Below are 27,252 nucleotides of genomic sequence, written 5' to 3'. Positions count from 1 at the left end.
TGATTGAGCAAACACTTGCAGACAGACGTTTGCAGAAGGGAACTTGTGAAACTCTGAAAAGGCCACAGTAAAGATCAACATCTGTCACGGTCAGTATGAGCACACGAGTTGGTGGAGGCGCTGGTCTTTGACAGGAGATGGGCGTTGCCCGTCCAGCCAAATGTCTGTTGCTTTCGCTGACACGCCTCCGAAGGAAGACTTCCTCTCAAGCAAACTTAGGAAGTTAACCATCCAGCAAAGACCCGCCTCAAACGCCCACAAGCTCCGTTCTCATTTGACGTGCCGCTGTCAATCAATTATATCCCGAGCGACGTCAGCAGCAGCGCCACACCGGGGTTGAGGAGTGGGTGACGAAGAGCAATCACCACCACCAGGAAAAAATACCAGGAGCGATAAAATGCACGGACTACATGGGTCCATTTGACAGTCAAATAGACGGTTGGGTGTTTTGAAGGTTCGTTCCTGGCGACGCCTTTTCGGGGAAACACTATTTTATTACAATAAAGGTGCTCTGTCTACACGAGCGTTCTGGTTTTTAACCAGTTGGGTGCTTTTTCTAGGGATGGCTATCTGAGCTAACCTAGCTAGCTAACAATTAGCCTGCCCGTTTAGCCCCGCTGGTCAGTTGGCGTCTCCAACGGATCTCAGCGCGGTTCTGAAGCGGTACCATTCGATCGCATCGCTCCCAACGGTTATCGTCCCGTCGACTGGCTCGTGGCAGCAAGTGAGCCTAACCGTTTGTTCAGTAGATGGACAGTTTTGACGTTTTGCGCTCGTCGTCACTGCGCGGGCGTACAGTGTTGGTTTCGGGGCGGCTAGCCTTGTACTCGGCCAGGCAACCAGCGGAGGAATTGTACAAATGTGGCAGCCAGTACTGTCCCACTGTCTCTGGGACCGAAGTTGGTAGTTTGGAATAAAACCAAAACGGATTTCTTTTTTTCTTTTTTTTTTACTTGCAGTCTTAGTTAACGCGCTCCGCGGAGAAGCGATTTAACGTTTTGGGACGCTGACAATCCATCAAGTTGTCACGTTAGCTTGGTGACAACGTTAGCAGCGTTTAGCCCTACGAGCTAGTGGACGTTGCCCAAACTAATTTCGGCTCTTTTGTTCTGTCTAGAAAGTGCATCAAATAAAAATGGTTAATTGCACATTCGGTTGTCATCTCGTATGTTTGCGGACGTGTTGCGTTGCAAAAATGTGTGTGATCGTCAGTCAGTGTCTGTAGCTCGAGGATTTACAAAAGACTTTGACGTAGCTGTCAAATATTTGACACTTGACAGCAGTTTTGCGATCAGCAAGACGGCCAGATCCTACACCGAGGCATTCACGCTCCATTATCAGCGTCTGGATATATAACTTGTTGAAATCGGACTGTTGCTCATTTATTTGATACTGGTGTGTGAGAAAGAGAGGTGTAGCCCGTCGCGCCTTGTCAGACGGGCTTTTCAGCTCATGCGGTGATGACTTTAGACTCCATGATGGCTTGTTGCCTGAGTGAAGAGGCGAAGGAGTCCAAACGAATCAATTCAGAGATCGAGAAACAACTCCGGCGAGACAAGAGGGACGCGAGACGGGAGCTGAAGCTGCTTCTACTGGGTAAGCTTGCGTGCACGGGTTTCACAGACCGCTTCACATTAGCTAGCTCAGCCAGGCATTTACACTTCATTGCTACTTATGAGAGAGACGCACGCACCAGATAGGACCAAAAGTATTGATTTTGATTGTATTGTACAGGATTTAATGCATGCAAAACTCTGCAACCACAATTGCTCAAGCCACATGCCCGTGGTCGCCACAACATTTTTATGTGATGTGATATGCAAATACAAATTCAGATTGTCTCACCCTTTACCATTGTAACGGTAGCTCGTAGAGGAGGGGCTAAGAACAGCTATTGACACAGGAAGCGTGATGATATGAAGTGTGTATACAGTATGTATGTGTTTTATAAATGTATAAATGACATTTCCACCGACATGCTCTCTGTACTGTGTTCATAGCTACCATATTGGGTCTGCTTATACCTCCACAGTTTAATTAAAAGCCTTTTGACATTGTCAGGTTCATGACAACCTTATAAGCAAGACACGTTAGAGGACTCCTTGCAAGCATCCAGAGGCAGGAGACTCTCTTAAATTCATGTATTCTGACCCCCATGAGATGGTTGTTCTGGCTTCTTTTTCACTTTGTTGTGACTTTGCTGCAACACACAAATGGACACACTATCATGTCAGAAAATGGGTTGTAACATTTAAAGTCTCTTTCTGTAAATTAACTCTATTTAATGTCACATAAATATACATGGGCATCCTCCCAAGTATACATGTTTGTTTAGGTAAGTTTAGCTTTTTACAACAAGCTGTCAACAGTTCCCTCTTCTTCCTGTAGTTGCCTTTCCCATTTCCCATAGTTTTACCTGCCTGTTAAACATGGCTTGAGTACAGATTAAGAGTTTGTTTTAATTAAGTCTACTACAAGGGGGACCGAATTCTCTTGGTGTCTGGTTCAGAAAAGGCCTTCGCTGAGGTGTCCCACTCGGGGAAATACTTGTTCTCCAAAGAGTAAGCTCTGCCATCCACAGACTAATTTTTATCTTCAAAAAGGAGTAGCAGAGCTGTTGTGCGTTTTTTAATGTAATGTTATATTGACAGAGAAAGCTGAGTTTAGCTTTTGCTACAAATGGCATCACTATAACTTGCTGAAGTATTTATTATAATGCTTTGAGTACACTTCAGTAACTTGTTTTCACAAGTGACTGAATTCACACTTTCTGGCTTTTTAAGATGCAACAATGTCCATTGAAAGGGATAGCAGTGTTTACATGTGGCTGCTGTGGGACCAATAAAGGATAATCTTATTTTAAGAAAAAACAATTCATGTTTATGAGTCTTATCAATGTCAGAACCTCAAGGGAGCTGTATATGTGAAATGCATAACAATTACAAGTTGTTGTATCTATGCTAACATAAGATGTTCTTATTTTATTAGCAAGTAGAGTAATGAATGCCTAATAGGCTTAGAATATGTCCATAATATCTTTTCAGAAATATCCATTTAGAAGCACACTTTCCACAGACACATTGTTAAATAGATGGCCGGATGTTGAATAGGTATACATCCACCCTATTCTTTAAGATGTAGCTGTAATCTTTACTTTTCTGAAAAAGAAATGTGATAAAGAGCAAGCTTCAACTGGGGCAGCTGGCAGTGGCACGTCCTGTGGCAAGCTCAGCCATGACTTTGTGGAGGTGTCACGACAATTGCGGGTTTCAAGACTTTATTTTTTGTAATTTTGCAATGTGCAACAATATATTGAGGTCCTTGACAATATAACTCTTGGTAGTTATAATTGGTTTAGTTATCAAAGGCCAAATTGTAATATTGTGGCAAATCGTTTTCATTAAACCAAGCTAATATAGGCTTATGTAATGGCATGGCATTATTTAACACTTTCAGGACAAGTATTATAGATTATGAGTTTTTTTGTATTGCCATTTAGCAAATATGTTGTTGTAATTTTAAGCGCGTTTTTTTTGGTCATATTTTATAATTTTTTGTGTCTTGACTACATTTTTTGTAGAATTATATTCTGTGTTTTACCTGTGAGTCAAATTCAAGTTGTGCACAAGTTATTTAATAGTTGTTAACCATTACCACGCAGCTTCAGGTGCATTAACGCCACTGTCGGGACTGGAGTTTGGGAAAACCAGACGATCATATTTGTATTCTTGGTATCTCAGACACGTATGTGCTGCTTCGGGTAAACAAAGGCGTTTTTAAACTGTGAGTGTAAAGAGTATGGTGCTTTTGATTAGAGGATTGTTAAATACTGCTAGAGCCTGAGTGAGAGAGCTAAAACTGATTTTCGGGTTTAAATCTGGCTGTTGAATAAGTCAGAGTGGAGTACAAATGTTTGAAATATAAAAGTGTTGTTGACGGAGTGACATATTTGTCCTTTTCCTGCTCATAGATGAGATGCTGGGACGGTAACTCACTCAAAGATTGATGTGAAAGTCACCCCCTTTTCCATCCTCCCAACACAAATCTTTTTTTTCCGTTGACAATGCTAAAGTACAATTTGCAGGAGTCATTTTTGTTTCAGCTTGTGGTCGGAGTCTGTCAAATTATTGAAAAGGATCTAAGCACTATTTAGCCGCGACATTGTGAGTTATAGTGCACTCTGGTTGTCTCACTTCATTTGGAACCTATTATGAACCTCTTTGATCCTTTTTATAGACCTTCACGCAAAGTGTAGCTTTTTATTATGTTTTTGGCTGCATATAGCGTCTTGAGTCTTTTCTCTTCAATGGCTTGTGACTGCTTAAATTCACTGTTTGACAAATTGGGGGAAAAAAATAACAAACTTTACAAAGAAAGTTTTGGTGATTTGCTCAGTAACATTGCAGCTGTTTATTTAACTTGGTATAGCTTGATGTGGTGTGGCATACTTTTTTGTGACCTTTTAAGGAGCATTGCTGTTGTTTTTTTTCAAGTTTTTTTTAGGTTTTTTTTTTTTCTTTTTTCCTAAGCATAGACAACTATTCTAGCTTTTTATCAGCACTGAGCTGGCTTTCCTCAACAGTGTGGTTAGCTGGTGCCTGCTAGAAATGCAGGCAGAGGAGGAGCCAGGGTCAGAGGAGTGCTCTGCTGCCTGCTGGAGCTAATGAAAGTCACAAGTAATTATGTGTGTGCAGCCGGAGCCCAGGGAGCTGAAGTAAAGACACCAGTTTGTGAGCTGTGGGAATGACCGTGTCAAACTGCTGATGTTCATTTTCACATAGATATCTTCACTACTTATTTTATGACAAGAAACCTAACTCATAACATAAAAGTATCTTGTTTTAACGAAGAAAAAAAGCACATTTGGTCATCGTGGTGGTGTGCAAATTAACTCGAGACAGTTGCTTCTTCAATGTGGATTCACTGTTGACTGAAGTCATATGAATATAAAACCTGTAAAACGTGTACTAATGCACTACACAAATGCTAAGTTGTTTTTTTTCTATGTTAGTGTGTTCATGTTCTTTGACCCTGTTACAAAGTGTTCAACTTGGGAGTATTTGACTTAAAATTGCACCATAATTTTCACAGCCTTTCAATAAAATACCTTTTTGAATTCCCTTTTATGTCGATGAAGTTGTCACTTGCATTCAGTCCAAATAATCAAAAGAATTGTTTTCAAAATCATTTACACCAAGACAGCTGCACCCCGTCAAACCCCATTGTGTACGTATTGACAGTACAACATAAAAAAAGTTTAATATTAATGGATCAATCCTGCTGCGGCTGAAAATGACATTATTCAGTGAGACTAAACCAAAACCGTGAAGTTGCTGCCATTTAAATACAAAACAATGAGCTAAAAGATGCTACGGAGCTTAGGAGAGCTGGTCAGGTGATAATTATCTGTGAGCTCATCACTTTGAATGACCCATGTCACATATGTAATCCATTGCTCACAATGCTAAAATTTGATGATAGCTTCTTCAGTTATTCAAAATTCAAGCTGAAGGTTCAGCATACCCATTCATAGGTTTTGGGGTGTTTTTGATTATTCAGGTACATAGCAAAACAGTTTTCATGTAATAAGCAAATATCTTAATTTAAAACCATTAAATACTTTATATTTTCAAGGATGGACTTGGCTAAAATAGTTTGAACTTTTCATCTTGTCAGTCCTTTTTGTTATTTCAAACACGATTACCTGGAATTTTTTCGTGCCTTTCTTTGTTTTAAATTCAGCGCCACAGGGGTGCCTGTGAGCGGTTATGAGCCATATTTAAATCCACAACATCGGGAGAACATTCTGTACTCCTGAATGAGCTCAGGCCCCTGGCCGCTCATGATATTTACCTGAATTCATAATTGTGTGTGTGAACATGCACACACACTGAGCACACACTTCATCTGTCAATGTGCACACCGCTCAAACAGGCCGGTAGTATCTGGGTTAATGAGTGTTTGTTTTTTGGCAACACCCAAGGATGTCTCATGCATGGAGCCTACCTACGCCTATTATGGTTTCTCTTAGTAAGTCTTTCAGTAAGCCAAGCAGATAAGCCCTGTGTTAGCCATATTTATTTGGATCCCTGTTAGCTGCTGCCAAGGTAACGGCAGGCATTGCAGAGTTTTGTACAACTAACAAAATTGCAGACGGTACAGATGAACAACCCACACACCGAGAGGATAGAATGACCCAAAAGGGACTTGTTAGACAGTGTATATGAACAGTGGCATTGTGGGCCATTGTTGGACAGCCCTGTGGTACCCAGCTATCCTTGCAAGCACACTAGCACTGCTAAAGGCAGTGTTGGCAGATTCTTCCTGTATCCTCACTCCCACAACTGTATGTCTAACGTCGCTGACTGACTCTCAGCCAAGGTTGATAATGCTAATCGTCACCCACGTAAGCTTATTTCCAAGAATTCTCAAATTGCTGAACTCGTGCAGCCTGACCTGGTGTGTGACTATGCCAACTGACTGTCAGTTAGTTTAGGCAAATGCATATTGGTTTATGTTGAATTTTTTTTATCCACCATGAAAGTCACATGTATTTTCAGTTGTTCCATTTAGCAGTAAATTGTGTCTAAACAGATCAAACCCTTTCAACCTGGCTGTACATCACAGCTATCAGTGGGATACTGAATACATTTTCATAATGCTGATCTGGCAGTAATTTATTTACTGCCAGGACATCTATTTATTTCTTGACCCAATATGACTTATGTGACACAATTGTCCTGTCAAAGGAAGCATTGCCTGTCATTGGAGGTCTAACATTGTATGTATTCTGTTGCGTGTTAGGTGATTATAGTTGTCATCCAGTTCATTACTGATGGAAGAAAATCAGTTGATGTTAGTTGTGATGATTAAGTAACTTGCATTTGCTTTTAGGCTTTCTTACTTCTTTTTTTGTCTGTTGGTCAGACAAAATTAACATAAAAACTAAACTAGGAAAACAATCTACATTTACACTTGCTACAAACCCACTGTGATGTCTGTTTAATTTGCTTGTGTTCTTCAATCAACAGTCAAACTCAAACATGTGAAATTTACTGTTGCATGACGGAAATTGATTAATTGATTTACTGAAACAATTAATAGATTATCTAAATAGTTGCTGGGTAATCCAGCATACTGCCGTGTTTAGTTATCTGGCTATGGTAGTAGATTTTTACATGTCTTCTTAGTGGCTCTTTATATGCAAAGCAATGCTTGATGAAAATTGCATCTACTTGGGAAGACAAGTGAATGTGTGTGACAAAACAAACTTCGTAGTTTGTCCAGTTTTTATCTCATTTCCAAGATGTTTTACTGACAATCAAAGCAACTGCTCCAATATCAGCTATGATCAAGTCACACAATGTGATGACTGTCTCTGCTTTGCCTTCACTTTCATACTTAGGAATGTTTTGTAATGTTTTGCACAGTTCATCTGGAACTTTTTGGTTCCCATAAGAAACAAAGTACACTCTGTGGTCAGTTTATTAAGGAACACTCGATAAACTAATGCGGTCTTGAGGTTTAAGCTGTTTTAAAACTTAACAGTCCTTTTTGGGCGCCTTAATGTGTTTTGCTGTTGCATTGCTTTTGACCACCCCATTTATATCAATGGATGTACCATGTTGTGAAAAATGCTGCAGATGAACATGGGAAGACATATCTGCTGTATTAGTATTGATAATATTTATAACTATCTTTTAATTTATCACCTTAAACTAAGTGTCTTATTTCGTAAGCTTAAAATGAGCTCTTCTTATCTACATGGGGGCAGATCCTCTTCACCAAGTCGGCACCGACAACGGATAAACTCCTCACTGGCTCTAGAAAAAAGTTTGTTGTGGTTTTGCGTTACCTGTAGGACACCGTAGTTCCCAGATGCGCCTACTGAAACTGCAGTATGCAAAATAGTCTGAATTCCGTTGCTCCCAATGTACTGTTATTATGGTAATGTTGGCCTCTGAGCAAGGCGAATGGCGTTACCACGGTTTTTAACTCGGCGGCTCACGTTACTGCAGCCTTGGAAGGAGAGCAGTGAGTGGAGGGGTATTCATTTGGTAACAATCTGCACCAAATCCTACACACTGCCCCTGGAGTAAAAAAAGGTGACAGGGTCTTATCATATAATTCTAAAATTTCATTTTCATTCTTAAAAGTTGTAACTTTATTTGTTTTGCCTCATTGCTTTTTTTTCTCTGACGAAGCACTTGCATTGTAAGTATACCTGTACTGTAGCAGCCATCCCAGCCGTGTTTTTAGAGCTATTTGTATGCAGCCCTGAGCTCCTGTGCCTGGGAGATGAAAAATGGAGTTTCACAGTGTGGTACGAGGGCAAGACAAGTAGGTGTTCGTAGTTCTGCGGTGTTTGTCTGGCAGCTCTGTAGGTTGAGCAAACTGATGTTGACACACCCAGAGTTTCGGCAGTTATGTGGCAGTCAGGTCTGTGAGAGACTGTCTGAGGTCTCTGGTTGGGAGTCTAAGACAAATATTTCTAAAGTTTTTAAAAAAAAAAATTTTTAATTTTTTTATCATGACTTATCTATATAAGTTTTAGCACTTGTTTTATTAGTTGTGTATGTGTGAAAATCTAACCGGTCTAAAAAGCTTCAAAGTTCTTTTTGTATGTTTACACAGCAACACATTAGCGGTCTTAGTCTTGAACAAAGAAGAAGGAAGTGAGGTTGAAGACCGATCACAATTAGCTGAGGGACTGCAAATTGCAGCAAAAAAACAACAACTGTACAATGGAAATTACTGCTGTAAAACTAGTATTTCAATCAAGTGGGAACCAAAAAAGCGAAAAAGATTAAATTGACATGTCTGTGCTTTAGAAGGAAAAGTATGCTAGGAATGATCTAAAAACTGGAATACAGATCCTGTGCTTGCTGCCCTCCTCTCGCTGTCTCTTTCCCAGTCTGCCTCAGCATAGAACTGGTTGTCTCTTATAGTCCACTTGCTCCACACAGACATTTCAAACATTCAAATGCAACTGTGGGGGGGGGGGGGGTGCTTTTACATTTTGACGTCAATTTGGAAAGAACATGACGGGAAGGATTCATAACTGTTTTCATTAGTTAAACAAATGTATACATGTGTTTTTGTTAGAATGAGCCCTTTTAATCAACCATTATATGCACCAATATCTATGAATCTGTCAGGTTTGACTGATGATATTGGGCCTTTTTTTAACTATAAGAACGGCTATAGCAGTAAACATGTAATACAGTTTGTTGTTCTTCAGTCTTGTTCCTCATGTCCACCTATTACTAATTTCCTTTTCTTTCATGTTCCATGTGGCCTTGTATCTGTAGCTATACATATAACCAGTGGGAGGAGGATTGGTGGGGGTGGTGGCGTTCAATCTCGTGACAGGAACAGTGACATGGGAAATGAATATGAAACAATTTTGAACAGACACACACCCACACAAACTCTTCTCAAGCAAGCAGGGTTTACTGTATGTTTACCAGCTGCACACTAAAGCATATGGCAATCAAAGTATTGTGACACACTCAGTCCATGCACAGATAGTAAAATTGGCCAAATGGTGTTTTAGAACTGGAATTAGTGTTTCGATAAAACAGTTTTCAGGATTTGAGTAACACAGGGATCTTAAAGTTTAATTAACGGTGGTATTCTTCAAAAATATTTTTGTTATATTTGTTGTAATTCTTATGACATCCCATCGGCAATCAATGAATAATATACACTCTCACGCAATGCTTACACGGAAAGAGCCCTAACAGGATGGAGTTGCCGACTTTGTGATTTCAACGCTAGATTTAGCAATTTTGGAACCTGTGCTCGGTGCGACTTTCATTGGAAAAGCTTTTGCAATACTGGGCTGGGTTTTTAGATTTTTTGGATTATAGAATTTTTTTTTATATCTACCATCTTTTGTTTTTTTAAGATGACTATGTCGAGCTTTGTGTTTATTTTGGTGTTTCCACCTGATCTAATTGGATTGATTCAACAAGACGTGTTAAAGAGAGAAAGTATGAATAGATTATCAGAAACTTCTCTGAACCTTTTTGTGGTTCAGCAAGTTATTGATCGACCACGTAATGTTTAATGTCACATGGTTGTGTGTTTCAGTTTCTTTAGGCTCACTGACTCTCTCTTGCTCTTTCTCCCCTTTGAAAATCTGTGACATAAATGTTGACTTAAACTTGTGACAGCGTGTCATATAAAGTGAAGTTAATCTGCAAAATAACTATCCGTAATAGAAATTTAAGGAGACTAAAAAGTACATTATGTTCCCAAGTAAAGAACAAGTACCTTTTACAATTATGCAGTACTGAAGTAAATGCATTTTTGTTACTTGCCTAATATTGATACGGTTAGGGCCGCTTAATGTCAGAATAAAAGTCAGGAAACTTGTTTTTTTGGTCAAATCTATAATAAAACCCCAAAGGTTCTGGTCCAACAGAACTGGGAAGAGACCGGTACCAAGACTCAGGAAGTAATCCCGGTACTCAGCGCCGACAGTCAAAATGTTCCTGGAGAAGTTCTTGGAGAAGTCCCTGAGGGTCAAAGGGTGAAAAGAGACACTAGACAGTCATTCAGTTCCTGTACAGTCAGACAGGCCTTTAGCAAACCTTTCCCAACACGTGAGCTGAAGTGGACATCGCTTCCTGTTTGGAGCGATGTCCACTTTTAGTTTTAAGGAATCATTTACTTAGAGTACCCTTCTCCACCACTCTGTCACACCTCCTTCCTTTCCCTCTTGTCTTCTCGACTCTCTTTTATTCTTTCCTTTTCAACGTGGATGCCAAACTCTGCTTCAAGTTATTTCTCTTCATGTAAACCACAGCTGAAACGTCTGCCATGGCCTCCGGCTCGCCTCACCCAATGAAACGAATCTGTTTTTAAATAGTTTCTTCCTGTTCTTTCTGAGTTAATGGTTATTTAACAGAATAAATAATACCCCAGTCTTGTGTTGCACGGTATACCGGTACTTGAAATGTAGTGCGATACCCGCCCTGCCTTTAGGATAAATAAATAAGGTCCTGTACCCCATTTTATTAGTAGAGGTACTTCAAAAGCCATAATTATGACTTGTGACAGCGTGGAGGTTTGTGTGTTCAACGCTCTGCAGTCTGTTCAGGCATAGCAGCCCTCGATCCCTTTTTTCCCCTAACAAATGGGATTAAACATAATAACATCATACCCATGGTTTGCATTTATATTGTTGAAGTTTCAGTGTTTCCCATAGCCCTTGATAATATCCTCAAATGCTTTGTTTTGTCCACAACTCAATGGTATTCAGTTGACTGTCATAGAGGAGTAAAGAAACCATACAATATTCACTTTTTGAAAAGCTTGAATCTGAATTTTTACCCGTCGTTATCGATCGAGATTGTTTTTGTGCGAGTTGACTAGTTTGTAAGATATCGGCCCTGAGAGATGTCGGCGGTGTCTCGAATATAATTTTAAGTATAAGTAATTTCTCTTTCCAGATTTCATGACCCGGTTACTCATAATAATCTGCAGAGCTTGTTGTGAGCAGTTTCATGTTGGAACTATTTTATTCTCAACCATAATTTGTGTCCCTGTCCGTGTGCGCCCGCGCGCTGGGAGTAGAGTACTGGTTGAGGACATTGTGGGATTAAAAAGAAATACACGCTAAAGTTGCATGTTTGACGAGGCTCTGTGGAGACGTATTCCAGTCGATCAGCTGGTGTTTTCTGCCATGTATTTATGAGTCCAGGACAGGAGTTGCCGTGGCAACTACCATTACCCCTCAGGAGTAGCTCCAGTGAACATACAGTAGCTTGCCCGTGATAAATGCTGCTTCTGGGTTTTCCATCTCGGCAGGGATCTATTGAACAGACAGGTCAATTTTTTTCTTTTCTTTTTTATGTCGTCCAGTATTACAAATCCCAAATTATCCTAATGGGACTTTACATTATGTTCGGTGTATGGCACCCTATGTCCTTTTAAACCTGGTTTGACGTCTCTTGACTTGACAAAATACACACACAGACACACACACACACGTAATCACACAGTCACACAAACACAAAGATACACACACACACACACACACACACACACACACACACACGCAGTCACACACATACAGTCACACGCATGCTCAATCAAAAAACAAAGCTGGTGCAGTTCTCCCACATAAACTCCCATTATTTTTCTTCAAGTTTATGAAGGCAGAGAAAATGTAGCCTCAGTATTTTTCTTTTTTTAAGCCCTCACATCCCAGTAACACCCTCCCTTCTCCACAGCTCTTTAGTCAATGGGAAAGTGAACTCTCCAGTGCTGTGTCCTGACAATTGCTATTTATGTCTCTGTCTCAAAGACATACTCTGTCTGAAGGGGAAACTCCAATGTTGCCTGACCTGCTTTCCACAGTGAGAGATCCTGTCTGGTTAGAGGACAGGCGGCGCTCTGGGCACTCCTTCACTGTACACTCAACTGTGCTCTTCTGTCAGCGACAGTCAAACTTGACTTTTGTCATCCTTGGAAGACATTTCGGCTACTTTTATCTTGGGCATACCAGCTGTACTTTTTGCACAAAGCACATTCCTTAATCTAATCGGCCACTACAGTTCTGTCTGCACAATGTGACCATTAACATTATGAGCGGTGTGCAGCTTTCACTGTTATGTCACTGTTGGACACATTGGCGGCTGTAGACTATCACACATCCTCTTCAGTACACACAGTGTCGCATATGTGTTTTGGCGCTTCGATGATTATAATGGCTGTTCCACCATTTTGGTCCAGACCTGAAAAATTGAATTGTGAAATTTTGTTCAGATATACTGTTCATACAGTGGACCGTGCGCCATACTGTTGGTAATTTGATGAGCATCACATGGTATCTTTTAACTTGTATACATTTACAAGTTAACAACATTTACAACTTGTATACATACTTTTACATGATACTTGTGAATTTATCGTATTGCAGAAAAAGTAATATTTAGATGACTGCAATATAGCAGCCCTAGTTGGGATCAGCAGAACAAAGACATTAGTGAACAATAGAAATCAGAGAATGCGTTTAGCTGAAGCTGCAGCAACTCAGACTTAAATGTTGAGAGAAGTAAGATGGAGATCAGTGGTGGAGAACTCAAGCAGGATTGTAGAGGAAGAAAATAGGCGCTGGATTGGGGGTGGAATAGAGGAGGTACGCTCTGAAAAGAGAGCTGCATAGTGAAACTAAAAGGTGAATTCGGCTTAGACCGCGACCTGCTTTAACTTCTGAATGTCCCCCTTTGGTTGAAACTCTAATGCTTTTATCCCGACTGTTGGTGTCCCCGAAGTCTGGAGTGGTAGCTCGCTCACTAAATATATCCATATAAAGATCCAGATCCAGCTATGGAAGCTCTCTTGGAGAAGTTGTTTTGTGAGGGATCTGTGGGGTTTGTGTAATTCCTTCCCTGTATATTTTTTTTCCTGTGTAACGAGATATTTCTGCATATGTGCATGGTCACAGCGATACAAAATTGGAGTGAACTCGGTTTACCCGGCTCTTTGTTGAGCTGAGGTGAGCCGTGTAGCCCTTGTGTGGTAACTATGGGCTGCTCCACTTATTCATGCTTATACATTGTTATATTGCACATCTGAGAAACATTTGTACCCACAAATATTTTAAACTTTGTTTACGTCCCTTAAACCAGAATTTCGATCACGAGAAGTGCATACAACCCTTACTTAGGAAGTAACATTTGTTAATTTTTAAAAGATACAAAAGATGTTCCAGTTTTAATGAGATGAAAAGGTAATTAACAATAGAGCCAGGAGGTGACTCCGTGTGAAAGACTGACTGTTGAGCAAAGCAGCCTGTACTGGTAAAACACAGACCGCGTTGGCATTGAGGTCTGGCTCACTGCCCGGGGGCATGATGGTGTGGATTCTTGAGTATCAGTAGCAGGTTGGAGATGGACAGACAAGGTCAGCCTGTTGCAAAGGCCGGCCAATTTTCACAGAAATATGGGTTGTATAAAAAGGCTCACATTTGACAAAGATTGAATCTTACTGTTAGTTTGCGCTGAAAAATAAATGTGCTGACTACATTTATGTCAATGAGCTACTTCACGTTGCTGTGTATTTTTTATTTATTTGTTAGAGGGTGGATGGATTAGAGCTCATCTTGGGTTATTGTCGCATTGGCCATGGTTTTCAAACACATTTTTGATTCCTTGTTCTACTGAGGATTTCTCTTGTTTCCTCATGAGCAGGTTTCACACTCTTTTTAATTTTCCTAAAAGTCTGCACACAAGAATTATCGCCATGTCGCATGTTAGTTTTTTCTTTTCTTTCCAGTCATTAATGAGCACTGTAGAATACTACAACTTCCTGTTTTGCTTCAGGGTCATGTCAAGGGTGGAAGGAGACAACGGTGTCAATTTATGATCCTCTTTCAGTTGCCGGCTAACCATCTCCTTTTTGTCTTCCTTTCAGGTACTGGAGAGAGTGGCAAAAGCACCTTCATCAAGCAGATGAGAATTATCCATGGATCAGGCTACACGGACGAGGATAAGAAGGGCTTCACCAAACTGGTCTACCAGAACATCTTCACCTCAATGCAGGCCATGATCCGGGCAACTGAGACCCTTAAGATCCCGTACAAGTATGAACAGAACAAGGTGTGTACTTTGTGTACCAGGCTACACTTCTCCAGAGCTAGCTCAAAGTTCAGTTCACACGTCAGAATGAACTTGTTTACTTTCATACTTCACAATTTTGAATTTACTTCCTAGTCCTAAAGGATTTAGCTAATTTACGTTAATTTCTTCCGCTTTTTCTCATATACTAGTCTAATGCTGAGTGTCAGGTGTGATAAGTCTCGAAACCTGCGCACACATAAAAAACCTGCGCACACATGGAATAATTAATTGTTCAGTCCAACACATTTCCAGTTCATCTCATGCAATTTAACTGCATGAGATGAACTGGAGATGTGTATTAATATCTGGAGATGTGTATTAATATTAATTATAAATAAACGTATCATTAGGCCACATGCTGTGTATTCTAGAAAGGTAGTTTAAAAGTGTGAATATAAATATAGAATGTATATTTCTAGGAATATAGCACTGTCGAAGAAGTGAATGTGGCCAATATAGAAAGACATTAGACTTTCTCAGAATCTTTCAGTCAATAATTTGGCTAAGGAGGCACCTGGCATTTGAGTTTGAGGCAGTCCTTTGTGAATTTCACTTATGAATTTAATCTTGTATAAAATACTCAGTTAATACATTTCCATGTTGTTAAAAGTGTGCTTTTCTTGTTCTCTCAGAACAATGCCCAGGTGGTGCGTGAGGTGGACGTGGAGAAGATTTCATCATTCGAACAGCCGTACACCAGTGCGATAAAGATGCTGTGGGCTGACCCTGGCATCCAGGAGGCCTATGATCGCAGGAGAGAGTACCAGCTCTCCGACTCAACCAAATAGTACGTCTAAGATCTTGAAATCTACTAGAATGTCTTAATGTATAGATGCAGCATCAGTCAATGTGCAATTGTGAAGATATCTAATGCAATGTATTGTAGTTGGTTAATAACAGTTTCCAATGTATAGTCACGTGAAATGAAATTACAGATGCGTCAAAAAGTTGCCAGATGTTCATAATCCTTTTTCAGCAGGACCCTCACTGTGGTATCATGCACTCGACCCGAGGAAGTGAAGAGTTGAGGCACATGGGGAGAGTCATGGAAAAGGAAATGTTGGCAGATTTATAAACGACTCCTAATAATATCCGAGCTAATTCCAACCTACATTAATCCATTTCAGACTAATATGGCTCTTTTAAAAAGTTGAGGATGGGGGGTAAAATTAAAGATTCTACATGTGTATGCCTAGTTTTACTATTGGCTAATGCAATACATATTTGTTTCAATGTTCTGCAATTGTATGTGTTTTTGATAAGTAATTGTTTGTGTCTGCTCTTTGCACATCTCGTACTGTGGAGACTGTTGGGTTGCCCACATGTGCATCTTTATCATATGTTCCCTCCCCTTCCACAGTTACCTTAATGACTTAGAGCGACTAGCATCAGCGGGGTACATGCCCACTCAGCAGGATGTGCTGCGGGTTCGAGTGCCTACTACCGGTATCATTGAGTACCCATTTGACCTGGAGAATATTATCTTCAGGTACTGGTGTCAAGTGCTGCCGATGATGTCACTGGTTGGCTAGCTCCTCGACAGTTGGTCGGCCAGTTAAAAACCGTCGATGCCGCTATCTCGTGCCTACCTTGTAGCTCAGCACTTTAACACATCCCTGATGGTACACTCTCAAAGACTGGCCTCAAGACCTTTCAAGTCTCGCTAGAAAGACAGTCATTTTTATTTCAAAGTTTGCTTCTTGTGGGCTAAATCATCTTTTTGGAATAGAGTTCGAAGTTCCTGTTTCCTTAAACCTTTACATTGAGCACTTTAAGTGGATGCAAATGATACAATTGAGGAATATTTGGTCTTCGGGAGCTGCCATCAAGGATGAAGCTACATTTCTAAGGGATAACTTGGAGGTAGAGGTCCCTTCATAACTCTTGGGAACGGCTTTCTGCAGTTACATCTGGACTGATCCACTTGCTTTGGGAGGGGGTGTGCTATATCTGCTGTTTTGCTTCACTTTCTCTTTCCCCCCTCTTTCTGTCTTTTGTTGTCCTTCCTGTCTCTAGCTATCTAAGTGATCTGGATCGTATTGCTGAACCGTCCTATCTACCAACTCAACAGGACGTGCTTAGGGTTCGAATCCCAACCACTGGGATCATAGAATACCCTTTCGACTTGCAAAGCATCATTTTCAGGTAGAAGACGAACAACACTACTTTGACTATCCCCACTTCTGTGCCCCACAAGTGCTCTGTTTTCATTTTGGAATCAAATCAAAAGGCCACCTTAAGTCAACATGATGCGTCACCCACAACAATCTTTTATGTCTTCACCTAATCTGAACATATGTCCCCAGCTCATGGTATTAATTGTAGTCATAGAATGTATTAGTGTTGACCCAGAGTAGTCTACTATTGGACCGTTGGAGTTAAGAAGTCTGAATCGACTACCAGTCTCAGAGTCAAATCATCAGACTAGCGGAAAGATTGTGATCATGAAACGAAGGATTGTTCCATTCTGGCTGTATCCCCTATACATACTGAATGTCTGTCTCATTTGGATTGTAAGTAGGTCAAAACAAGCAATTTGATTACTTCCGAAATTGTGATGGACATTTTTTTTACCTTTTTTTTTTTTTTTTTTTTTTTTTTTTTTAATGCAAATCTTTAGTAATTCTACGCGTAACATATGAACTGTTGTTGCTAATTTGTGCCTTATTAAAACCATGCCTAGATTGTGTAATTGTAAGAGAAAGTTGTGCAAATCATTATGTACAGATGCTTCATGACAATGCTAAAGCAGTATGCTATGAAGTTTGCATTTTTAGAAACTAAAAGGCTCACGAAGACAGCATTTTTATAGAGTAGTTTTTCTGTGTAGTCCAGACACATAGCCTCCAGGACTTGGCACAGAGACAGTCTTAGGACCCGCCACCAATACGGAGAGCAGCTTCCCTTCCTCCATCTATTGCAAGAAAAAAAAAAAAGATGAGAAGATAGAGTTGGACACAGTGAACAAGAGCGATTACAGAAGAGTGTGAATCGATAGGAAGCCATCATGTCAGCCCCCTCCTACGCTTGGCAAGGCTAGAAATAACTCTGCTTGCAATGAGGTTGTGCTGAAGAGGTTCCCAGCCTGCCTGCCTGCTGCAGCTAGCCGATAGGCTCTGCTCTGCTCGGCTGTGCTGCTGCTGGTGAATCACTACATGCTCTCAATGTCTCATGCTCTCATCAGTCTTGTGTTAAGTGACCGAAAATACAAATGTAGATGGGAATGAATGTTTTCAGGTTTTATTGGAAGAAGAGTACAATTATTGAGGCGTCTTAGTTTCGGGATTCATGAGGTATGAGTTATCGTATTCATGTAATTTTAACATGGGAGATACTCTATGCCGGTGAGAAGTTTCTCAGGCTCAAGCGTGTGTATAGTAACGAGCACATGTGGCGTTTTCCTGCCTCTGCTTACGGTTGACAGGGCCGTAGCTGCAACAAGGAAGCCTTTCATATACACATCTCCATTAGACTTGCTTCCTTCTCCATTAATTGGCTTTTGAAGTCACAGAAAATGTAATTTCACTTGGCCTATTCAGCATACGAGAGCTTAGCGTACTAAGTAGGTCACTCATCCTTGCTCGAGGGGAAAAAAAAGAGGTTGTCTGATGTGAAGGGGTTTTAATTTAGGCTCGCTCTTCTGGAGGACATTTATCAATGCGCTCCCTCCTTCTGGCAGACTTACTGACTGAGTTCACCTTTTGCGATGTGTGATCCACGTTCCTCTGTCTTTTCAATGATGTTTGGTGAAATGCACAGGAATGGAGAGTTAAACTGGCTGAACTGATGATTACAATCACAGTTAAATTCATTATCTGAGTTTTCAATTTCAATAGCAGTTTAGTTGGTCTATTTCAACAGATCAAACAATCTGACTTTTACCCTTTCTGCTCCTCATTCCATTCTTATCTACAGTATTAACATGTCAGTCTTTAAATTTAATTACATTTTCTTAAACTCATCAAAACAAAGTTGAACATATCGTTAAAACCCGATCTCCAACCTCAGAATTGAACCCATTTATCGAGCGCATGATTCGATTTCTTACGTTCTCCTTGATTTTCACTTTTAATATTCCATCTTTTTCCCCACTTGTTCTCCGCCGAGCTCCATCTGTTGCCTCTTTATATCCTTCACATGGAGTACTTTTTTGTAGGCACTTCTAAACAAGAACATATTTCTGCTGCAAGGACTCTCCTGCATCTACTTTGAAGAGAAAGGAGAGAGGGGTTGCATTGTTTGTACACACATGCACACTTCCTTGTAGTTATTCTGGCTCAACGTAGAGAAGCTTTGCTCTGTCCTCTCCATGATTCACGCTGCAGATTCTCTGTTCACGTTTTTTCTTTTTATATTATCAGTGCAAAAGGTGTGTTTGGCTTGAACTACGTGAGTCTCATTAGATACAGGTTAAGTTAAAGTAGTAGCAATAGTGTGGCCACACTGCCCTTCATGTATTGGTTGGCCAATACTGGATACAATGCTTGGTGGAAATTTAAATATTTAGGAGATGCCTCTTTGCACTGATACATCTTCTCCTTGAAAAACATAATCCTATCTAGACGTGACCCCGCTTCTTTGGCTGGTGACTTTTGGATTTCACAAAAGTAAAATCTTTGAGATATAGATCTAATTTTTGTTTCTTCTCTTTTATGTGACTCTTTTTCCACCACCTGTTCCATTCAGGATGGTGGATGTGGGGGGTCAGAGGTCAGAGAGGAGAAAGTGGATCCACTGCTTTGAGAACGTCACATCCATCATGTTTCTGGTGGCGCTCAGCGAGTACGACCAAGTCCTGGTGGAGTCGGACAACGAGGTGAGACGGCAACACAGAAGTAGTTGTGAACTTTGCATGGTTGCATCATTTTATTAGGCTGCATTCATAATGAGGCTTCAAGTCTCGTCATATTTTAACATGACATTCTCAGGTTTTCTCTCTCTTAGATTCAGCATCTTAAACATCCTCCAGCTTTAATGCGATATTCAAACTTAACTTAAATTCCGAATACTCACATTTTTTAGACAATGAAATGTTGTTCACCAGATGTACTACTTAACATTTTTTCTCAATTGACTGTAATGTGAAAGGAGTCTCATGGTGAAGATCCTTCACTTGATGATCACCAGACTCGGTGCACATCAGCTTCATGAAGTCTTTTAGCAGGTTTCAGCCTATTGTTTTGGTTTTATAGACCCTAGCTTTAATGTTTTTGTTCTTTCACACGACTCTCATCAACCTGCTTTTCATCCACAGCAACAGGCAGCTGTTTTCAGTAAAGGAAAAATGCTCATAGACCAGGGGAGTGAATATTGGGCTTACGGTGGCCAGATTCCCGGCAACAATTGAATGCTTATTTTGCTCTGTCTGCTGGATGAGTAAACATGCTGACATGTTCACTATTTCAACTATCTATGATCATAAAACGTCAATGTTGTGTTCAGAGCGTAGTCCCAAACACTGCGGATATATAGTCCGTAAATGTCGTTGTCTCTCTCCTCTTTGACTGTTCAGGTAGAATTATCTCTAATAAATCTAATGCGATCTCCCCCTGCATGCCCTCTGCTCCTGTCCCGACAACAAACCTTTTCTCTAACCACAGGCCTGTTTCACAAAGGGAGCTCAATGTACTTGGGGTATCTTTTAAGTTATCTGCCTGAATATCGGATTAATACGTAGACCATGGTGATCCAGTGAACCTCCGTCGTGGAACTGGAACCTAGAGTTAACCCTGAAGTTACCTTGATAACCCCAAATCCTGTCTTATGAAACAGACCTGATCGGTCATATGACAAACGTGTTTCATAATCCAGGCCCAGTTGCCTCCTCGACTCAAAACATGTGCGACAGCTTTGTGGTCAACCGTGTCAATGTTTGTCCACTATGGTAGGAGTTTGTTAATGCACACATACTGTACTTTAACTTGACTTTGCCTGCTCAGGTGGGGAACCTTTAATATACACACAAGGACATTTTTGCAGGTTGCTGTTTATTTACTTTTCCTGCTCGTAGTATTTCATGTGGTCGGCCCCGCTGGACAATTTAGATTTTGTCACTGAGCTTTGTTTCTAAATGGTTGACGGCTGAGACGAGGCCGGGCAGCATTCGGGCATTGCAGTCTGCAGAGATTATCCTATCGTGTTGACAGGCTCGTGACCGAGACTTTGACCCTTCGGACCAGTCACAGCCTGACGAGATTGTTTTCAAACATCTTTGATTTCATCGGGTCAAGTCTGGCCTGGATCATACACTGCCTGACCAAAAAAAAGTCGCCACCTGGATTTAACTACTACTGCCTACTGTACAGGCCTGTGGGGGCAGTGCTGCTGTGATCTGGGGTTGCTGCAGTTGGTCAGGGTAAGTTCAGCAACGACCAGGTTATTCCATCAATGGATTTTTTTCTGCCCTAATGGCACGGGCATATTCCAAGATGACAATGCCAGGATTCATTGGGCTCAAATTGTGAAAGGGTGGTTCAGGGAGCATGAGACATTATTTTCACACATGGAGTCCAGACCTTAACCCCATTGAGAATCTGCCCCAAATCCTTCTGCAGCCATTTCATGTCTCACCGCCTGTCTTGGGGAGATAAAGACATGGATGAGCAGCAACTTTCTCCAGTTAAACAGTAGCAAAACTGAAGCCCTTCTTGTTGGCACTCCACACCAATGTCAGTCAAGATGCAGAGAAGCTCGTCCACGCTTTCATCTCCTCTAGACTGGACTACTGCAATTCACTTTTCACTGGGATCACTGGCAAGAACATTCAAAAACTACAACTCATTCAAAACGGTGCTGCCAGGATCCTGATGAGAGTCCGCAAATATGAGCACATCACACCAATCCTTCAATCACTCCACTGGCTCCCTGTCTCAACCCGGATTGACTACAAAGTCCTACTCCTCACACATAATTGCATCAATGGGCATGCACCTCACTACCTACAAGAACTCATCACTCCCCAAACCTCCACCCACACCCTCAGATCTTCCAGTAACTCGCTCCTTCTGGTTCCCCACACCAAGCTCCGCACCATGGGCGACCGGGCCTTTTGCGCAGCAGCGCCCCGCCTGTGGAACGGTCTCCCTGACCATCTGAGGGCAACACAGACCCTGGACTCCTTTAAGACTGGCCTAAAAACCTTTTTTATTCAAGAAGGCGTTTTTACTTTGAGTTGACTTTTATGACCTTAATTTTATGACTTTGATTTTTAACTATGTGGCACTGTGAGATTTTTTTATTATTATTATTATCTTTGGGATGTGCTAGAGAAGGCTTTGCGCAGCGGTCATACTCTACTATCATCAATACAAGATCTTGGTGAGAAATTAATGCAACACTGGATGGAAATATATCTTGTGACATTGCAGAAGCTTATGGAAACAATGCCACAGTGAGTGCATGTTGAATCAAAGCTAAAGGCGGTTCAACAAAATATTAGTGTGTCCTTTTTTGGATGGCCACTTTTTTTTTGGCCAGGCAGTGTATTACGTCTTGCCAAGACTAAACCTGGGGAGTGATGTTAGCAAGGAGTTTAGCTCAGAAAGAGGAAGAAGAATCATGTTTGACAGCATCTCTAAGCTCTTACTAGTTTGTGGGGTCCCAACTCCACTTTCTCCGCTTTCTGTGTTTGCTAGACAGTTTTCTTTAGAAGAATACATCTTATGTTTGGAACATGCCTCGATGAATGAACCAGGGAAAGTCTTGATCCATATTTTTGGTGTGGTGTTTTGACAATCTTGTTCCTCAACTGTATCTCGTCCACTACTACAATATCCTGTATTCTCTGTATATGCTGCATTCCAATTAATATTATCCAGCGACAGTCAATAACTATTAATAAGATAATAATTTGTCTGACAAACACAAAACTAATACCAGAGTATTTGCTTCTCTAACTGGCCATTGATTACAGCTAAGCTATGCTACCAATAATAATCATGAGAAATGAAAGTAAGATGTTATTGCAGGTCTTATCACTGAAAAGAATGTTGGTTTCATTTTGCAGCATTTTTGCTATCGCTGGTAGTATTTATTTCCTGCCTACTGGATTGTTTCTTACAGTTTCTTTGAATTAAGTCTCGTTGTGACAGAAGTCAAGTGACCCGTTCACCAAAAACTGAAGGTTTATTGCACACTGGTACTAGCTTCAAAGTTTCATCAAATATAGTTATAAGTAAACGAAAAATGAAGTAGTGAAAGCTACTAAAAAAAACTAGGACGCACCAGTAAAGTAACTGGAACACACTAACCCGTAGCATCTGTGTACAGGCCAGAAATGATCAAACCTCTGCTGCGTTCAGTGTAGAGTGAGAATTGAGCTCAACTTGAGAAGTATTGTACTCTAAATGCATCCTAACTCTGTGTTCATATTTCTCTTTCTGTCTTGGTAGAATCGAATGGAGGAGAGTAAAGCCCTGTTCAGGACCATCATCACATATCCATGGTTCCAAAATTCCTCCGTCATCCTCTTTCTCAACAAGAAAGACCTGCTGGAGGAGAAGATCATGTATTCTCACCTGGTTGACTACTTCCCAGAGTTTGATGGTAATTTGATTTTTGTTTAATGACCACATTCATTGTATATTGTCTGCCCATCCCTGCATGGTTGTGTAGTGTAGGACCATAGGACACCATGTACAGGAGTGAATTATTTTCAATAACTGTAACTGTGTGTTTAAACGGCCGTTTATCATTATAAACATCAAACTGGCTGCTTCTAATCTTAACAGTGGAAGTGGCTGTATCCCAAAAGTGTCAGTATTGTTTGCACACACAGCCAGGAACCTTTCACTTATATGTGTTATTGTACAGTGACACCATGTGGTTATGAGGCTGTACTACAACGTAAACTGACATATTCGACTGAACAAGCTAAATCCTAATAATTCTTTTGTGTTCAATGTTTGGATGCTCATATTTTAAATCATACTAATAAATGATGCTCATCTGCTCATGTGATTCTAAACCAATAATACTCTGCTCTTCTTCCAGGCCCCCAGAGGGACGCCCAAGCAGGTCGGGAGTTCATCTTGAAGATGTTTGTGGACTTGAACCCAGACAGTGACAAGATCATCTACTCCCATTTCACATGCGCCACCGACACGGAGAACATCCGCTTCGTCTTTGCCGCCGTCAAAGACACCATCCTGCAGCTCAACCTCAAAGAGTACAACCTGGTGTGAAAAGAGAAATGGAAATAGAGAGAGGAAGAGAAAGAGAGCAAGACCTGCACCCGACCCCCCCACACACACACACAATGCAGAGTCCACTTCTAAACACACATGCACACACACACACATCTGCATGAAATACACTGCTGCTCAAAGAGTTGAGCGTTCATTCTTTACTAGACCAACACCCCCCATGTTGTGTCCCTACTGTCCACTGAGCTCCTTGGTTGTTTTAAAATAATGATTATCTTCTTCGTGGTTCTGATAATCTGCTCCTCTTGTACAAACACAAATATAACACTCCCTCCTTTTATCCCCCCTCTATTTTTGGTCTGGTTCGGTCTGCTCCTCTTGGTCCTCATTCGGGTTTGGGCCATGCTCACATGTCTTCTTTCTTTACACTACATTATCACCAGTGATTGTGTGTTCGAGCTGGGTAGAGGGCCTTCTCTGGGTAGATTAGGCTTTAAAAGACCAAGGGCTCTCTCCCCTTCTTCTTATTTAACCCATGCATGCTATACACTACAGCAGGAGGGCATGAGGCCAGGCTGCAGAACCAGGACTCTGCTTTTCTGCAAAGGGCAACTAATTATGATGATGATGACGATGATAAGAATATATTATCAGGCAGTGCTGGGGTGCAGTGAGGTACTTGGTTCCCCTGGGTATTGAATTGTGTATTTGATTTTTTTCTTCTTTTTTTTTTTTTGTTTCATTCACTCTGCCCCAAATCAGAGCACAGAAGCTCTGTTGAATGTAAATAATGTTTTCATGCTGCTCACATGGAGTGAGGGCTCGACAGAGAAGACTACATGCTCTCTGTAGACTTTAAATATTTTCAGCTATGTTAACTTCTTGGTTGTATTATTACTGCTTTTGATCTCCAGTTACAATCTAATGAAGATGACTACTCCAAGGAATGCAATGCTCCTTTTGCAAGTGTTAACATACACGGTGAAACTAAGAATTAAGAGACAACACTATCGGTGTTTGCATACTGTTTATCAACACACATTGTATCACATTGCCAAATTAAAACCACCTACTTTTTGTTTCTGTAAATATAATTATGTAGACAGTATCTTGTTCATCCCTTAAGTGTGCAGATACTAACAAATGTATTTGGAAACCATTTTTGCCAAAATTAAGTGCTTCAATAATTAAGTGAATCCTTCAGACGTTGATGGCATAACAACTCTCTTCGTATGGCATTTTCTTCATGCCGACTGTTGTCCGAGTCACACGCGTATTAATTAGTACTGTGATTTATTTTCTGTTTCCTTTTGATGGTGAGAATAATCTTCCTGTGCACAACGTGCGAATGATAATGCCAGAGCAGTACAGTGCAATAGTCGGTTGTAGATGAGGTTTTTGCCCTGCAAGTTGGTCTTTGATCATCCATGTGGCTTCTCTCTGTAATCCACTTTATTTTGCCATATTATTGGGCCAACATTTGATGAACTGTAATGGATAGCAAGAGAGTAAATAGTTCTGTTTTGTATGTCTTATTTATCAAACAGATCTGAGTATTGTTGATACAGTAAATGAGACTTCCTCCCTAGTTTCAGCTCAAAGTTTTTCCAACTGAGGAGACGGGAGGAGATTTTATACTGCTGTGAAATATCAAAACAATTTTATGGACAAGTGTTCTATCTTTCTAATGATATTTCATGTATTTAGTTATCGCAATTCTGTTTTGAATTGTTTGACAATGGGGGGGCGGGGAGGGGACATTTTCCATGTTGGGTTTGTGCTTTATGCAAATAGGAAAATGAAAACAGACAAAAAAACATAGTGGTTGAATATTTACCGTTCAAGGATGCTTGCTTTTTTAATTTTATTTTGAAGGATATGTGTTGGATATTGGTACCAACCCCATATCGTGTCTCCGGCCTGGTAGTTGTTTGAATATTCCATTAAGCTGAACGTTGATGGGTGGCTATTTTTGTCTTCACAATGTAATTCAGGTAAGTTTTCATCACAAGGGCTACTAGCAGCTTTGGTAGAAATGACATGACTCTATGAACGGCATAGAGCAAAAGGTGCAATTAATTCACAAGGGGGGAGGAGGAGGAGAGGGCAATGAATGAACAAGTGAGTTGACATCCTGTTGCGGGTGATGGCGCAGGTTTAGTGAGGGAGGAATGCAGCAGTCCACAGATGCCTACATGATGTTTCCTGAGGGGAAGTCTGGTGGCTGTCCAGCTCTTTGTTCACCATCTTTTTGCCTTTAGAGAAGGGGAATGGCTAACGACAGAAGATGCGGGGTTTTCCAAGGTGCAATAGCACGTTTTTAGTGTCCTGGCTATCGCTAAACTAACCATCCTCTTTACTGTCATGACTTATATGCTGATCTTCTTGGCTTTATAATATTTTCCACTATGTGGTTATGCATATTTGGCTTATCTTCTCATTGGTAGTGTTTTAGTGTTTGACTTTGGCTGCGTTGGAGTGAGAAGAAAGGGAGATCTCGGGACATTGTGACCTTTTTGTGCGCATTGAGAGAGCTGAGAGGGTCAGATTAAACATCAAAGAAATTATTGCAGAATCTACCGTACTCCCTCTTGCATCTTAAAAGAGTTTGCCAAAAAGGTTTACAAATAAAGGAAAGCAGTACGATCTGAGTTTTAGGGGGATTCACCCACCCTTTGTAATACTTAGCCTTGGTTTTATTCACATGTAACCAGTGTACGTAATCTTCACATCTTTCGTGTAAATGTGTACATTGTGTTGATAAAGCCATTATCTTTAGACTGTGCATCCTGAGACACTTAATGAAGAAGGGACGTGTATATTTATGCTAAGTGCCATAATTTTCCATGAGCTGAGACGACGTTGGAGATGTTGCAACGCTCCGACTTTGAGGAGTCCAGTTAGTCCTGCGGAGATCTAGTTTTTCCAGCGTGCGTTGGTCGTGGGTTAATCTTTGGTGCTTCAGTAAACATTTAAAGGCCTTTTCTTGACCAGTTTGTCCGGTGTTCAGGGCGACGCTTTTCACACTCACCCGCTAACAGAAGTCACAATTCAGCACACCTTTCAGTTTGCAATGAAGAGCTTATGTATTTTGTTTTGCGGATCAATAAACTAGCTGTCAAACTGTAACTGAGCTTGGAAAGACGTTTTGTGTTCTGCTTTACTGCTGGGATAACATGGTGGTGTCTGTGTGTGTGTGTGTGTCTTTTTATTTTTTTTAAACCTTAGCTTGGCTTTTCAGGAAGCACACTTCATTCCCCAGAACTGTGGGTTCCCACTTTATGGGCAAGTGTGTGGGTCTTTTTCTTTTGACTGTATTGTCTTGTAAATGAGAAGTTGTGCAGGAAATAGACTGCTGTGAGGATGATTAACAAAAGTGAGGTGGCCACGACAGGCTGGCATGTTGTCCAATTTAAAATAAATAAATAAAAAAACCTTTCATCCAATGTCACATGCTGACTATTTGTGCACTTCAT

General features: G+C 40.8%; 1 protein-coding gene across 2 annotated transcripts; it reads left to right on the top strand.

Annotated features, from left to right (window-relative positions):
* The first annotated feature begins 298 nt into the window (after nucleotides 1-298).
* LOC137794408 (guanine nucleotide-binding protein G(q) subunit alpha-like) lies at nucleotides 299-24,870 on the top strand. Of its 2 annotated transcripts, none has more exons than XM_068591127.1 (7): nucleotides 299-1,596; nucleotides 14,428-14,612; nucleotides 15,266-15,420; nucleotides 15,994-16,122; nucleotides 19,320-19,449; nucleotides 23,024-23,177; nucleotides 23,625-24,870. In XM_068591127.1, exons 1-7 carry the CDS (start codon nucleotides 1,461-1,463, stop codon nucleotides 23,813-23,815), a joined length of 1,080 nt encoding a protein of 359 aa, XP_068447228.1. In that variant the 5' UTR covers nucleotides 299-1,460; the 3' UTR covers nucleotides 23,816-24,870. The 2 variants fall into 2 exon arrangements, with proteins under 2 accessions (XP_068447228.1, XP_068447227.1); XM_068591126.1 differs by lacking the exon at nucleotides 15,994-16,122 and adding an exon at nucleotides 16,650-16,778 and having other exon boundaries at nucleotides 302-1,596.
* The last annotated feature ends 2,382 nt before the right edge of the window (nucleotides 24,871-27,252 follow it).

The sequence above is a fragment of the Clinocottus analis genome, unplaced genomic scaffold (assembly GCF_023055335.1).
Source record: "Clinocottus analis isolate CAN_PGR_092001 unplaced genomic scaffold, fCliAna1.0.p SCAF_25, whole genome shotgun sequence".
NCBI classification, from domain to species: domain Eukaryota; kingdom Metazoa; phylum Chordata; class Actinopteri; order Perciformes; family Cottidae; genus Clinocottus; species Clinocottus analis.
The sequence above is the reverse complement of the archived record's forward strand: the minus strand, read 5'-3'. Positions and strand labels throughout refer to the sequence as shown.

Bases quoted from the DNA above. Each gene is read 5' to 3' on its own strand.
- LOC137794408 (XM_068591127.1), top strand. From the start codon at position 1,461: ATGACTTTAGACTCCATGATGGCTTGTTGCCTGAGTGAAGAGGCGAAG. The intron at 15,421-15,993 runs GTACGTCTAAGA...CCCCTTCCACAG, and splicing joins CTCTCCGACTCAACCAAATA to TTACCTTAATGACTTAGAGC. The intron at 16,123-19,319 runs GTACTGGTGTCA...TGTTCCATTCAG, and splicing joins CTGGAGAATATTATCTTCAG to GATGGTGGATGTGGGGGGTC.